This window comes from Narcine bancroftii, chromosome 2 (assembly GCF_036971445.1).
Source record: "Narcine bancroftii isolate sNarBan1 chromosome 2, sNarBan1.hap1, whole genome shotgun sequence".
Lineage (NCBI taxonomy): Eukaryota > Metazoa > Chordata > Chondrichthyes > Torpediniformes > Narcinidae > Narcine > Narcine bancroftii.
This window is the reverse complement of record NC_091470.1, coordinates 362,523,864-362,538,672: the sequence shown is the minus strand read 5'-3', so window position 1 is coordinate 362,538,672 and position 14,809 is coordinate 362,523,864. Positions and strand designations below refer to the sequence as shown.

The window sequence follows — 14,809 nt, the reverse complement described above, 5'->3', positions numbered from 1 at the left end:
TTTTAGGACTGAGATGAGGAAAAATTTCTTCTCTCAGAGGACAGTGGATCTGTGGCATTCTTTGCCAGAAGAAGTAGTTGAGGCCGGTTCCTTGTCAATACTTAAGAGTAGGTTAGATTTGGCCCTTGTGGCTAAGGGGATCAAAGGGTATGGGGAGAAAGCAGGAACTGGGTACTGATCAGCCACGATCATATTGAATGGCAGGGTAGGCTTGAAGGGCCAAATGCACTTATTTTTCTATGTTTCTATTTTTCTACACTGAGCACTGGTGCACACCATGGCTGTGTGCTTAGCCGCGTGACTGTTTTTGCTGCAGACTCCTGGATTCAGTTCCAATGGAGTCATCATATTTGCGGATGATACAACAGTAGTTGCCTTATCAGCAACAATGAATGAATCGCATTGCAGAGAGGAGGATAAAAGGCTTGTAAAATAGTACGAAAACAACAACCTGAGTCTCAACATGGACAAGTCAAAGGAGATGATCGTGGACTTCATGAGAATGAAGATCGCCGGTTCTCCAATCCACATCAATGGCTCCATCGTGGAAAAAGTGGTGAGCAGACAGTTCCTTTGTGTGCAGATAAGGGGCGACCTACTCTGGACTCACTCCTCATTAGTCAGGAAGGCACAGCAGTGCCTACACTTCCTAAGGAGGTTGGGGAGGATAAGACGATTAGCCCCCATCTTGTCAATATTTTACTGGAGGACATTCAGCATCTTGTCAGGCGACATCATTGCGTGGTATGCTAGCTCCAAAGCATCAGACTGGTGAACATAAACAGCATCATCGAAGCAGTCAAAAGGATCACTGGGGCCTACCTTTCCTCTATAGACAACATTTACCGGGAATGTTGTGCAAATAGAGCTCAAGGAATTATAAAAGACCCTTTCCACCCAACACACAGTGTCTATAACCCACTACCATCAAGAAGGAGGTACAGGAGCATTAAAATCAGGACTGCTTCTTCCCATAGACTGTGTGACTGATAAACAGTAAACTGGATGAACTCAGCCAGAGACAAAGATATATTGCTGATGTTTCAGGCCTGAGCCCTCTTCAAGGGAAAATCAGAAAATGCAAAATCAGGTTTTTAGATATTTAAGAAAGAATGCAAAAAAATTGGGGAGGGATTCCAGATCAATAAAATGTGTTAATTAAATAAGGGACTAGGTAGAATTTATCAAGTCTGTTAAAAGGAGACAGGGAAAGGTGAGATGACGAGGGAAGAAGGGGGTGGGAGCGTTTTAATGAAAAGCAGAGGTTCATAATAATGCCATCTGGTTGGAGGGTGCCCAAACCTAAGATGAGGTGTTTTCCCACCAATTTATAGGTGGTCTCAGTCTGGCAGTACATGAGACCATGGACAGACACGTTGGCAAGGGAATGGGAGGGAGAATTGAAATCAGTGGCCATTGGGAGATCCACGCTATTGCAGTGGACAGAGCCGAAGTGCTCAAAAACGCAATCTCCTCATCTTCTTTCAGTCACGCCGATGTAGAAGAGACCACAACAGGAGCACTGGATGCAGTAGAAGACCCCTACAGTTTCTCAAGTGAAATGCTGCTTTGCTTGGAAAGAGTGTTTGGGCCACGAATGGTGCTGAGGGAGGAGGTGTAGGCACAAGTGAAGCATCTCCTGCAGTCATGGGGATAGGTCCTAAGGGGATGATTGGCAGGGAGAGGGGAGTGGTCAAGGGAGTCATGGAGGAAGCACACTCTGCAGCAGGTGGAGAGGGGATTAGCGGTGGGATCACATGGCGGAGGAGAATATGTCAGATAGACCAGCTGAGCTCCTCCAGCATTTCGATGTGTTTACTACAATCACAGCATCTGCAACCTATCATGTTTCACTCGATAAACAGTATTTTGTAACCGTGAAAATCTGTGCGATCATTATGTACTATGGATTGTGTGTTTTGGTGCACACACCGTGACCCGGAGAGACGCTGTTTTGCCGGCTTGCGTGTGTATAATCGGATGGTGACAAACCAACTTGAAACCAGAGCACCCGGATGAAACCCTCACAGACACGGGGACTGTACAAACTCATTACAGACAGCGGTGAATTTGAATCCGGGTCACTGGAGCTGCAATAGCATTGCTTTAACGGTACCAGTCTGATTTGAATATTTAATTCTGCTCACACTTGCCTAAAGTGAAAATGATCTTGATGAATGCTTTGTTTTTCAAACCATTGAAGGTGCACAGCTCAACAGTCCGTGTCCAGTAACTGGGTGATGACAAGTAATCCATTTGAAGTGATGTCCAAATGCAGGCATGGTTTGAAAATAATCTTGTAGAGGTGACAATTAGCTGCCCTCCCTCGCCCAGCGATTTGCTACAGCCCTTGTTTTCACTGCAGCTACAAGTAATGCTTGCTGTGTGCCAGCGAACACAGGGTCCACTTTCACACTGTCTGGCCATCTGGGCAACATCTTTTCCCCGGCAGAGTCCATCTGCTTCCCACGGTATCCGTTGGATGATGGAAAGGCACCCAGCTTCCTTTCTCCCAGCAGTCTGGATGTACCGAGCATTATTCTCCATCTCCTGTGGGGCCGTCGCTCCCAAAATCAAACCTGCCCCCGACACGCCGGCTCCTTATGGGCAGTCCTTCCCCTACACCATACCACCACCACCCCAACCCAACTTTGCCTCATCTTTATCAACCTTTCCCTCCTGAAATGGCCGATCCATCTGAAGGGCTAAGAGCATGGAGTTGTGCTAACTCACAGGAAGGTGACCAATTGGCCAATCTCCATGTGAGAACCTCGACACAGCGACAACTTAGCAGAGGCGGCTGACCCTCATGGAACCATAGAACCTTGCAAAACAGATATAGGCTCTTCAGCCCATCTAGTCTGTGGTGAAGTATTATTCTGGCTAGTCCCACTAACCGAGACCCAGTCCATAGCCCTCAGATGCCGCCTCACCCCATCCACAGGTTTTTCTTAAATGTCAAAATCAAGCCCGTATTTACCACTTCGGCTGGCAGCTCACCCCACATTTTCATCACTCACTGTGTGAAGAAGTTGCTCCTATATACCCTTAACCCAAGTCCTCAAGTATTTGTCTCACCCAATCTCAGTGGAAAAAGCCTGCTTGCATTTCCTCTGTCCATCCCCCTCATAACTTTGTACACCTCTGTCAAATCTCCCCTCATTCTTCTACACTCCAGTAAACAAAGTCCGAACCTGTTTAACCATTCCCTGTATATATGGAGCTGGCCCACCCACGGATGACTCATACCCTATGTCTCCTCCCCCGTGGTCTTGGGCCATAAAGGTCAAGCCACCTCTCCCTTCCCTCCATTCCTATACCTGGATCCGGGCCTGCAAGGTTCCTCTGTATAATAAAGCCTATCGTTCCCTCAGCCTAGACTTGGTGGTTACTAGTAGTGCCCTACACCACCTCACAGTCATAACCCTCTATTTTTCAAGATTTCAAGAGTCCTTTATCGCCATGTAATAATATAGAAAATGTAACGCTAGACAAAATTTTCTTTTTCCTCTCTCAAGAGTCGCTATTAGTATTGCCCAGTGACCCTTACAGTAAGAGAAAGAGAAGCCAAAGAGACACTGAGACTCCGTAGATCTGATCCATTGGCAACCCAGGCTCCAGGTCCAAATCCCTGATGTGTCAATCAGCACATGAGGCCCTTTGTGAGCTGTTCTTGCCTTCAGCAACCTCTCGAATCCCGGTTTCGATACCTGGCTCCCATGAGCCAGTCTCCTGCAGCCGGCAGCCTTTGTGGGTCTTACATCCACGTGCCTATCTAAGAGCCTTTGCAATGTCCCCTTTGCACTAGCCTTCATCACCACTTCCCCCCCCCCCCTCCAGCAAATGTGTTCCAGGCACCCACCACTCTGAGTAAAATCATGACCTCTCCCCTAACTTCCTTCCACTCACCTTAAACAGATGCGGCCCCAGGTAACAGGTCTTGACTCTCCACCTTATATAAGCCCCTCACAATCTATGAAGTCATTTCTTAAATTTTTTTAAAATTTAGACATACAGCGCGGTAACAAACCACTTTGGCCCACGAGTCCATGCCACCCAATTTACACCCAATGAACCTACACCTCCAGTACTTCTTTGAACAGTGGAAGGAAACCACTGGAGAAAACCCACTCAGAAACAGGAAGAACATACAAACTCCTTATGGAGAGCACGGGACTCGAACCCCAGTCTCAATCGCTGGTGCTGGAAAGGTGCTGTGCTAACCATTGTGTAACCGTGCCACCCCTTCTTCTTCATCTTTCTAAAGAGCAATCTTGCTTCAATTGTCCCTGGAATTCCCTCCATCTTTCACTATAATCCACTCAAAGCCCACCTCTTTGCACAACCTTTGGACAACTGCCTTGAATTCTGCGCAAACAATGATCAGCTGCAGTTTTTGTCTTTCCTAGTTACCTGAGTATCCCCACAGCTGTCTTATTACATTAAGATACTCAAGGGTTCAAGCATTCCGTTGTCATTTTGACAAGGAAAATTCCTCAGTGCAGAGAACGGCCTTGCACTCCGCATGACATAGAATATAGAACATACCACACTACAGCACAGTACAAGCCCTTCAGCCCTCAATGTTTTATTTATTCCTATCAAAAAAACTAAACCCTTCCTACCTCATAATCCCAATTTTTTTTCCATCCATGTGCCTCTCTAAGAGTCTCTTAAGTTTCCCTATTGTTACAGCCTCCACCACCATCCCTGGCAAGACATTTCAGGTACCCACAAATCTCTGCATACACAAACATATCCCTGCATGCTCTGCTAAACTTTCCTCCCTTCATTTTACACAGATGTCCTCTGGTGCTTGCCACTCCCACCCTGGGAAAAAAGTGCTAGCTGTCTACCTTATCTATGCCTCCCATAATCTTGCAGACCTCTATTAAGTCACCTCTCATCCTTTTTTGCTCCAGAGAGAAAATACTCTGCTAATTTTGCCTCAATAGACTTATTTTCTAATCTTGGTAAATCTCCTCTGCACCCTCTCCATAGCTTCCACATCCTTCTAATATTGAGGTGACCAGACTGAACATAATATTCCAAGTATGTTCTCATCAGAGATCTGTAGAGTAACAACATGATCTCTCGATCTGCCGACTTATGAACCTCCAGCGTCCCATAGGCCTTCTTAAATATCCAATTGACCTGGTCAGCAATCTTGACAGATATATGGATTTGGACCCCAAGGTCCCTTTATTCCTCCACACTGTTAAGCATCCAGTTATTAACCCTGTACTCAGAATTCAGGTTTGACCTTCCAAAATGCATCACCTCACACTTATCCCGATTGAACTCCATCTATCACTTTTCTACCCAACTCTGCAACCTATCTATCCTATTGTAATCTACGGCAACTTTCTACACTATCCATAACTCCTCCAACCTTTGTATTATCCTCAAACTTAGTGACAAAGAGCAGAGGTCCCAGAACAGATCCTTGCAGAACTCCACCGGTCACAGACCTCCAGGCGGAATATTTTCTGTCCACTACTACTCTCTGTATTCCACAGCCAATCCAACTCTGAATCCACACAGTGGAACTTACATGGATGCCATTCCTTTTGACTTTCTGAATGAGTCTCTCATGGGGGCCTTTGTCAAAAGCCTTACTAAAATCCATATGCACCACAAATCTACCACCCTTCCTTCATCAATTTATTTTGCAACCTACTTAAAGAACTCAATTAGGCTCGTGAGCTGTGGCCTTCCCCTCACAAAGCCATGCTGACTATCCCTGAGAGGACTGTACTTCTCCAAATGCTCATAAACCCTGCCCTTATGAATCCTTTCCAATAGTTTGCACACCACGAGTGTGAGACACACTGGTCTATAATTCCTAATGCTTTTGTAAACAAGGGGAAACCCTCCACTACTTCCCCTGTGGCCAAGGAGGATGCACAGATCCTAGTCAAATGTCCCAGCTATCTCTTCGCTCCCTTCCCACAGCAACTCGGGGTTTATCTCCTCCAGTCCAGGGACTTACCAATCTCAATGTTTTTAACGAGATCCAGCACTTCCTCTTTCATGACTTCAACATGGTCCAGCACACAAGCTTGCTCTAGTCTGACCTCACCAAAGTATTATTGACGTTGAACAGTGCAGTCAAAGTGCGTGAGCAAACTGTGACGTAGCCTTGGCACGTCTTCAGCACAGGCCCAAAAGATCAGATACAATTGAAGCTTCGCACAGTCAGCTGGGGGATCTCAAGCCGCATCTGTGGGAGAAAAAGGATGCTCGACATTTCAAACCGTAACTCTTAATCAAGTCTGGAAATGCTGACCATTCTTTTTCTCCCACTGACGCTGCTCAACTCATCAAGTTCCTCCTGTCCATTATGAGAGTGTCCAGGCTCCAGTGTGTCTATAATTGAAGCCTCAGTTATCAAGAGCTTTCAGCACCCATTCCAACTATACCTGCTTACATCAAAACAGACAAGACATTTAACCTGACTTCTGGAGATTTAAACACATGTCTTTGGTGACTGACGGTTGCAGAATTCCTGATTTATTGTCTAATTTGGCAGTGTTTAAGTTTTGGCAGAATAAAATTCAATCAAGCCTATAAGCTTCAAATCTTCAGTCATCCAACCTGACTCAAAACAGGCTGCTGGAGACTGGCTCATGGGAACCATGTGTCAGATCCAGGATGTGAGAAGGTGCTGAGGGCAAGGACGGCCTCGAGCACTGTAAGCCTCCTGATCATGTCGGAGATTTGGATCTGGAGCTCACGTCGCTGATGGCTTGAACTGGAGGCTGTGGAAGCACTGGAGGAAAATTCACAGACTCTCATTGTCTCTGAAGGGACTCTCTTTCTCTCGTATTGTAAGGGGGCACTGGGCAATGCTCATGGCAACTCTTTGTCTTACAGCAGGCAAAAGTAAAAATCTATCATGTATGTTACATTTTTAACGTATTATCATATGACAATAAAATGATCAATCAACAATGAACATTAATTTGGCAGGATGCCTTTGCAGGGTTCTTTTATTAACCCTTGGTCTGTGAGCGCAATGCCTTCAGCAAGATGTCCCCATTCCACCCACAGCAAATCAATCTGCCCATCTCCTGTATGCAAATACTGTCTGGGTACAAACTGTAAATGAAAGTGCATTAGATGAAGTCTCCACCACTGCCTTTCAGCCGTGGGACTTGCCTTTCAATGCAATGCAAGTAAACCGCAGAGGGCTGTGCCCGAACACGTTTGACACCCTTTAATTCCTTGGGATGATGAGTGACCTGCTGAGCTTCTCCAGAATGACTGTAAAAAAAAGTTAGGGAGAAGATACCTAAGCTTCAAAACATGCACTGCTAGAAACAAGGGCTGTTTCTTTCCTACTGTTGTTAGATTCTTGAACAGACCTCTCAGTCATAAATAGATGAAGGTCAGATACCATTGCATCTAACAGTCCACCACCCCACCAGACACACCATGGCTTTCTCACATACAATACACTGCTTTAGAGCAGATTGGTCTTGTGCTAAATTTAGAATCACTGCCTCACCACTCAGGGGGCCTGTTCTCAATCTTGATCTTGGATGCTGTCTGTCTTCCCTGTCACTGCATGGGTTACTCCAGCTCTTTCCAGATGCCTTCCACCTCATAGAGCGCAGGCTGGTCGAATAATTGCACGGCGTAAATTGTCCCTTGTGTATAGGTTCGTGGTAGGAATCAGGTGCCGCTGACGGGAATATGGGGAGAATGAAATGGGATATGTGTTGATAAGTGTCAATATGGGCTTTACAAGCAGCATGGACTTAAAAGGTCAAAGTAGAATAAATTCTAAAGGAAGGGAGCATAGACAATGACGATGTGATTTTAAATGTGATTTTTGACCCCGCTGATCTAATTTCGTTGCAAACCAGCTAACATTGACTCCTATGGCACCCTGCGCACAACAGTTGGCCCAAAGGGAAATACTTTGTTACTTTTTTTACCAGGCACATTTTTTTGTTGTACGCATTGGATATTCTCAAGTCGAAAGCATTGCTGGGTGTGGTAGTGGAAGCTGGTACAATAGGAACATTCTAAAGACACTCAGACAAGACATGGATGCAAGAAAAATAGAGAGATCTGGATGTGAGGTGGGAAAGGATTAGATGGTTGTGGAGTGGCTTTACATGTGTCAACATAGCATCGTGGGCTGAAGGGCCTGCACTGTGCTGGAATGTTCTCTGATGTGAGTGGAATTAGTCATCCCGTCGATGTGGAAGCTCCACCCACCATTCTTGCGTGAATGGAAAAATAAGTGGACTTTGAAGACCAATCCTTCTCAGCCTGAGTCCACCAACATGGCTGTAGTGCAGGTCAGGACCTTCGCCATTCCATCTGTGACATTTGCTCAGTCACTGAATCAGAACTTCCGATTGGCCAACGTTCACACCAGCTCAGATTTATTGTCATTAACTCATAGGATGTGGATATGATTAGTATTGCCGTTACACATTGTCCTTCCCAACCTACCCTTGAACTAAGGAGGAAATGAAGATACATTGGAAGATCTGGAATCATATAGCGGCCTGACCAGATATCACAGGCAGAATTCCTAACCCGAAAGGATATTGTGTTTATAACAATAAGCTTGTTTTGTGCTTATTATCACTGAGGTTTGGGTTTTGATGATAATTTCAGATTTATATATTTACTTGGAGCACTAAGTTCCTTGGAGTTCACTTAATGAGTGACCTATTGTGGACCCTCAACATCTCCTCACTTGTCAGGAAAGTGCAACAGCGACTGCACTTCCAGAGAAGATCGAAGTGGGCAAGGCTACGGGCCAATCATCTGCAAGAGCATCCTGGCCGGCTGCATCACAGTGCGGTACGGTAGCGGCAGAGGAATGGATCAGAGGTCAATCCACAGGACCATAAGAGTAGCAGAGAAACTCACTGGTTTCCCTCAACCCCCACCCCCCCTCCCCCAAACTCTCAACGTGATCTACTGGGATGAGAGGAGAACCCCTTCCACAACTCACACGGCATCTTGCAGCTACTCCTGTTGGGAAAGAGGTGTGGGAGCATCAGGGCCAGCCCCCCCAGGCTGAGAAACAGCTTCCTCCCATGGGCAGTGAGGATACTGAACGCCTCGCACAAACCATCTATAATCTTCACGAAACAATGTTTATTTAATTATCTGTTTGTATCTGGTCCAGCCTATCTATTGCTTGTCCGCACGTGTGTTACATCTGGTTGTGAGTCTGTGTGTTTTTGCATCGAGGAACGCTGTTTTCGTCGGGTTGCACTTGTGCAATCCGATGATAATAAACTTGAATTAAAGTTGAATTTAAGTTCCATGACTGCCAAGGTGGGATTTGAACTCATGTCTCTGGATCACAGGTCCAGTGCCCTTGGGACTCAGCAAGACTTCATCAGTGTTCAGGTTGATAATTTGCAGGCAATATTCATGTCGCACAAATGCCAATCACCTACCATCTCCGACAAGAGAGACCACAGCAATGCCATGCTCACAGCCGCTATAATCGACCAAATTACATCACATTGAATCATCATGGTGGCTCATCGTGTTAATCAGAAACATAATCCGTCAGAACAGGATCCTGTGCTGAGTAACTCACCATCTGACCCCTCTCCATTATTTACTGTCGCGAAAACCTTGTTTCGCATGCTCTCCTGCCTATCCCATAATTTGTTCCTGTGAATGCTTTCTCACTAGCTGATTCCCTCCAGCAATTCAACGTTCAACGTTGATATTTCTTGTCAGACGTGGCATCACATACAACCCTGAGAGTCTTCTTCCTGTGGGCCAAGCAGAATTTCTTTCTTATTGGTAACTGTAAACTGTACTCAAGAGAAAAAAAAAGATACGAGAGCAAAATGTAAACAAATTGACTGTGCAATATAGACAAAAAAGAAATATTCATAATAATTGATATACAAAGTAAGGCTGCTTAAAAGAGACCCTGATTGTTGAGGAGCCTGAGGGTGGAGGGGGTGCAACTATTCCTGAATCTGGTGCTGTGACTCCCCACCATCAAGAACATTGACAGGGAACCCTGCATCGGGAGAGCAGCAGCGATCATCAAGGATCCACACCACCCAGCACACGCTGCCAGCAGGAAAGAGGTGTCGCTGCCGCAAGACTCGCACCACCAGGTTCAGGAACAGCGGCTACCCCTCCACCATCAGACTCCTCGACGACAAACTCATTCGGGGACTCTCACTTGTGCACTTTACTGATTGTTTTTATTCTCTGGGTATTGCACAGTTGTTTACATTCCTTATCTGTCTACAGTTCTTTATTTGTTTGCATGTATATGCTGTGTAGTTGTTTTCCCCCAACCAATCAGTGGTAATTCTTCCACTCCCGCAGGAAAAAAGAATCTCGGGTTTGTATGTGATGACATGCATGTGCTCTAACAATAAATCTGAAATTTGGGTCTTATGGCCTATACATCTTTCCTGATGGCAGCAGCAAGAACAGGGCACGTGTTGGGTGCTGAGGATCCTTGATGATTGCTGCCTTGTCCAATCCTAAAGTCATCAAGTCATACAGAAGAAGCAGGCCCTTTGGCCCAGCTTACCTTCAAGTCCTTACCTACACTGAGCTTGCCTACCAGAATGTGGTCCACACAAGACAGAATCTTACTCTGAATCTCGGGCTTTAACCTTTGAAATGCTTTGGATTTCATGATAAAGGTCTGTGATATTAATCAGAAGTTTAGATACCCTGGTGGATGTGAGATTATTGTTGGAAAGGAAGGGTTAGATTGCCATCAGCAATAAAAACTGAAATATAGATTTGGAGAGAAATTGGAAGTCAGCCAAAGTGTTGTGTTGTAACTGATAAACCAATGGCGACAAAGGAGACTTCATTCTTTGCAGTGAGGAGAATGTGGTGTTCCAAAAGCAAAGCAGACAGTGGAATACCAGCATCTGTGCTCTCGACCAAGGCAATGTCAAACCATTAACTCCAATGGAATTGGCAACATGTGCGACCCACCTATTGCTCCCCAAATGAGCTTGGCTGCGGCCAGGCTTCCCGCGGCAATAAAAGGGGGTGGTAAAAGTGCACACTGGGTCTGCAGATGAGGTCAACAAGTTTGCGGATGGCACTGCCACCACGGGCTGGATCCCAAACAGTGAGAGAGAGAACAGGGAGGAGATAAGGAGGCGAATTCTGTGTTGTCCCCAGTGAGAGCAAAGGAAAGGACCTGGTTGCTGTGAAATCCCGAGAAATGCTAGAGAAACTCACGAGGTCGTGCAGCAAATAGGGAATAAAAGGTAACAGACATTTCAACTTAAATATTTCAGTTTTATTTACAACACGGTAGAAGCCGATTCTGGCCATCGAAGCCCATGCCGCCCAATTATACACAATTAACCTATTATGTTATTGGTGGGCGGGATGAAACCAGAGTTTCAGGAAAACCCACGCATGTTGCGGGGATAATGTCCAAACCCCTAATAGAGAGCGTCGGATTCGGACCCAGCTTGCTGGTGCTGTAACAGTGTCACGAAAATCTCCACGCTAACTGTGCCACCCCTTTGCAGGACCTGAGCTTTTTGTCAAGGTATGAGCAGAAAATAGGCAGGCAGCTGGTTATTAACTTCACAGAGGAGCACATGTGTTAACAGCACTGAGTATTTGCTATGTTCTCATTGTCATGGCATCCTGTCCAAATACATCACTGCTTGGGACGGGAATTACTTTGCCTGAGACTGCAAGAAGCTACAGAGAGGTGTGAATGCAGCTCAGCTTATCACAGAAACCAACCTGCCCTCCGTGCACTCTGACTGTACATTTTCTGTCTCGGGAAAGCTGCCAACGTCTCAAGGGACCCCTCCCACACCAGTCACACTCTCCCCTCCTCAGTTGAGCAAATGATCGACAGCACAAATCACCAGATTCAAGGTCAACAAGAGAATCTGCCAAAGCTGCGATCTGTTGCAGTGTGCAAAAGCGCTGGAGAAACTCAGCGGGTCATAGGAAGTGAAAGGCCATTCACGATTTAGGCCTGAGCCCGTCATCAGGAGAGCTGAAAGTCAGACGGATGTCTGATAAGAAGGTGGGTGGTGTGAAGGCAAAGGTGGCGGAGAAAGCAGAGAATGACAGGCTAACACATACGAGGTAATAGGTGGATATAGGAGAGACAGTGGAAGCTGAGAGGAGGTGGGAGAGGGCAGGGGGCTTAGAAGGGAGGCTCTGTGATGGGGAAGGAAGGAAAAGGGTTGGCGAATTGGAGGAAGGTAGACAGAGGGGTAGAGAGAGAGTCGGCGGGAGCAGGTTAACGGAAAGTGAAAGTTGATATTGGAGCCATCTGTTTGGAGTCTGGAGAAACTCAGCAGTTTGAGTGGGGTCAGTAGACCATCTCTGGCTGTCTCCAACCCAACCCCGTATGACTCATCGTCATCCAGCTGACTTCCCTCTCTTTCCCTGGCACCTGCCACCTCCTCCCCATCTGTCCATTATCCTTCACTCTTCCCGGTGCACCAATCCCCTCCTGGCCCCTGCCTAATGCCTGTGTGGTGCGCTGTTAGACAGAACCAGATACACACAAGGTAGACTGTACAACAGGCTTTAATCAACAAAGACTTCCACAGATCCAAGTTGGCTGTTGCCGCAGTAACTCTGAGTGAGACTTCGGAGGCCGGTGCAAGGTTAGGGTTAGGGTTAGATCCTGGAGGGTGATTGACACCCGACCGATGGAGCTTGATCCATTCAGGTCAACTGATTGACAGCTGGTCAGGTGTTGTCATGTCCCCCTTACATTCCTGCAGGTACAGAGGTTGCCTGCCCCCTGCAGTAGGCCAGTGGTTTACCACCACAGGCTTTCACCCTATCCTCACTACACCAGCTATCTCCCTTCTCTTCTCAATCTCAAGGAAGGATTTCAACCCAATCTTTCTCTGCAATTGCATACAGCGTGGTAAGAGGCCCTTCAGGCCCATGCACCCATGCACCCCAAATACACCAATTAACCTACAATCCCTGATATGTTTTTGGAAAGTGGGAGAAAAACAGGAGCACCCAGAGGAAACCCAGGCAGACACATGGAGAACATGCAAGCTCCTTCCAGATAGCGCCAGATATGAATCTGGGCTAAAATAGCATTGCACTAAATGTGCCACCCGACCTGCATGATCCGCTGTTATCACTCTACATTCCAACAGTTGTAGCCTCTTGTGACTCTGTTTGCTTATCTCTGTTCACTCAACATCCCCCAATTTTATCCACAAAACTTCTCCTGCCTTTCTACAGACTATTTTCCCTTTGAGCCATCTTACCTTCTGCAGAGTGATGATCCCCTCCTGAGTTTCTTTGTCGGTGGAAATCTGAAGGACGGACAGGCCATCGCTGTCAACAATTCGATATTCCATTTCGGCGTTTGGGCCAATGTCATCGTCGAGAGCTTTTATTTTTGCCACCGTGGAATTCACAGGTAAAGATTCAGGCACGTTGTATTGATAAAACCCTGGGTGGGGGGGGGGGGGGGGTGGGGAAAGAAAGATCCAATCATCATCCTTCTGGAGCTCCTTGCAGAACAACCTTATGTTACCGACCATTCATCGGGACTGGCACAGATCCTTCACCCTTCTGGCCTTCAGTGACTAAAGCACAGAAAAGCTAGAGGAATTCAGCAGGTCTCACAACGTCCATAGAAGGTAAAGATATATAACCCATGTTTCAGGCTGAGGCCTTCATCAAGGTATGACAAATTCTTCTTCTGGGCTCCATGTCTACAACTAGGATTCTGCAACTCCCCACTTGAGACCCCCATATTAATGTTCCTCCTTCTCTTGGACACCTCGATCAGGCTTTCTGCCTGCTCTGGACGTTTATATTTTCAACTACCACTGTGGCATCACTGTATCAACTTTACCACTCCCCTCCAATTATATATCTTTATCTCTTATGGTCGCTGCAAGACCTGCTGTGTTCCTCCAGCATTTCTGTATTTTTCCTACAATCACAGCAATGACCAAAACTGAACACAATCCTCCAAATGTCCTCTAGTTCTGTCTCCCATTAGCCCATGTAGTCCCTGCCAATCTAGTATTCTGCTGAATCCAATTGGACCATGGCCATCATTACCCCTACCATCCAGGTGTATGCCTAGATCTTTCTTAAATGTCAAAATCGAGCTCGCATTCACCACTTCACCTGGCTTCTCGTTCAACACTCTCACTGCTCTCTGAATGAGGAAGGTTCCCCTTGTGTTCCCTTTAAACATCTCACCTTTCACTCATCCCATGTCCTCTAGTTCTTCTCTCACTCAATCTCAGTGGAAAAAGTCCTGTCTGTACGGCTCATAATTTTGTAAACCTCTATCAAATCTACCCTCACTCTCCAATGTTCCAGGGCATGTAGATAGGGTGGTGAAGAAGGCTTTTGGTATGCTGGCCTTTATAAATCAAAGCATAGGATATAGGAGCTGGGAGGTGATGTTGCAACTGTTCAAGGCATTGGTGAGACCAAGTTTGGAATATTGTGTGCAGCTCTGCTGCCCAAATTATAGGAAGGATATCAATAAGGTAGAGAGGGTGCTGAGAAGACTTACTAAAATGTTGCCTGGATTGCACTGTTTGGAATACAAAGAAAGTCTGAGTAGACTGGGTCTTTATTCATTGGAGCGTAGAAGGTTGAGGGGGGATTTGATAGAGGTATATAAAATTATGAGGGGAATAGATAGAGTAGATGTAAACAGGCTCTTCCCCTTGAGGGTAGAAGAGATTGGAACGAGGGGTCATACGTTAAGGGTTAGTGGCCAGTACTTTGGAAGTAACATAAGAGGAAGTTTCTTCACTCAGAGAGCGATGGCTGAGTGGAAAGACCTTCCGGAAGA

General features: G+C 46.2%; 1 protein-coding gene across 1 annotated transcript in view; it reads right to left on the bottom strand.

The window, feature by feature from the left end:
- Positions 1-14,809, bottom strand: part of LOC138755820 (cadherin-7-like) — a 176,079-nt gene that overhangs the window by 72,412 nt on the left and 88,858 nt on the right. Inside the window, exon 3 of the mRNA XM_069922498.1 lies at positions 13,251-13,438. Within this exon, the coding sequence (XP_069778599.1) occupies positions 13,251-13,438 (188 nt within the window). The remainder of the gene's footprint in view (positions 1-13,250; positions 13,439-14,809) is intronic.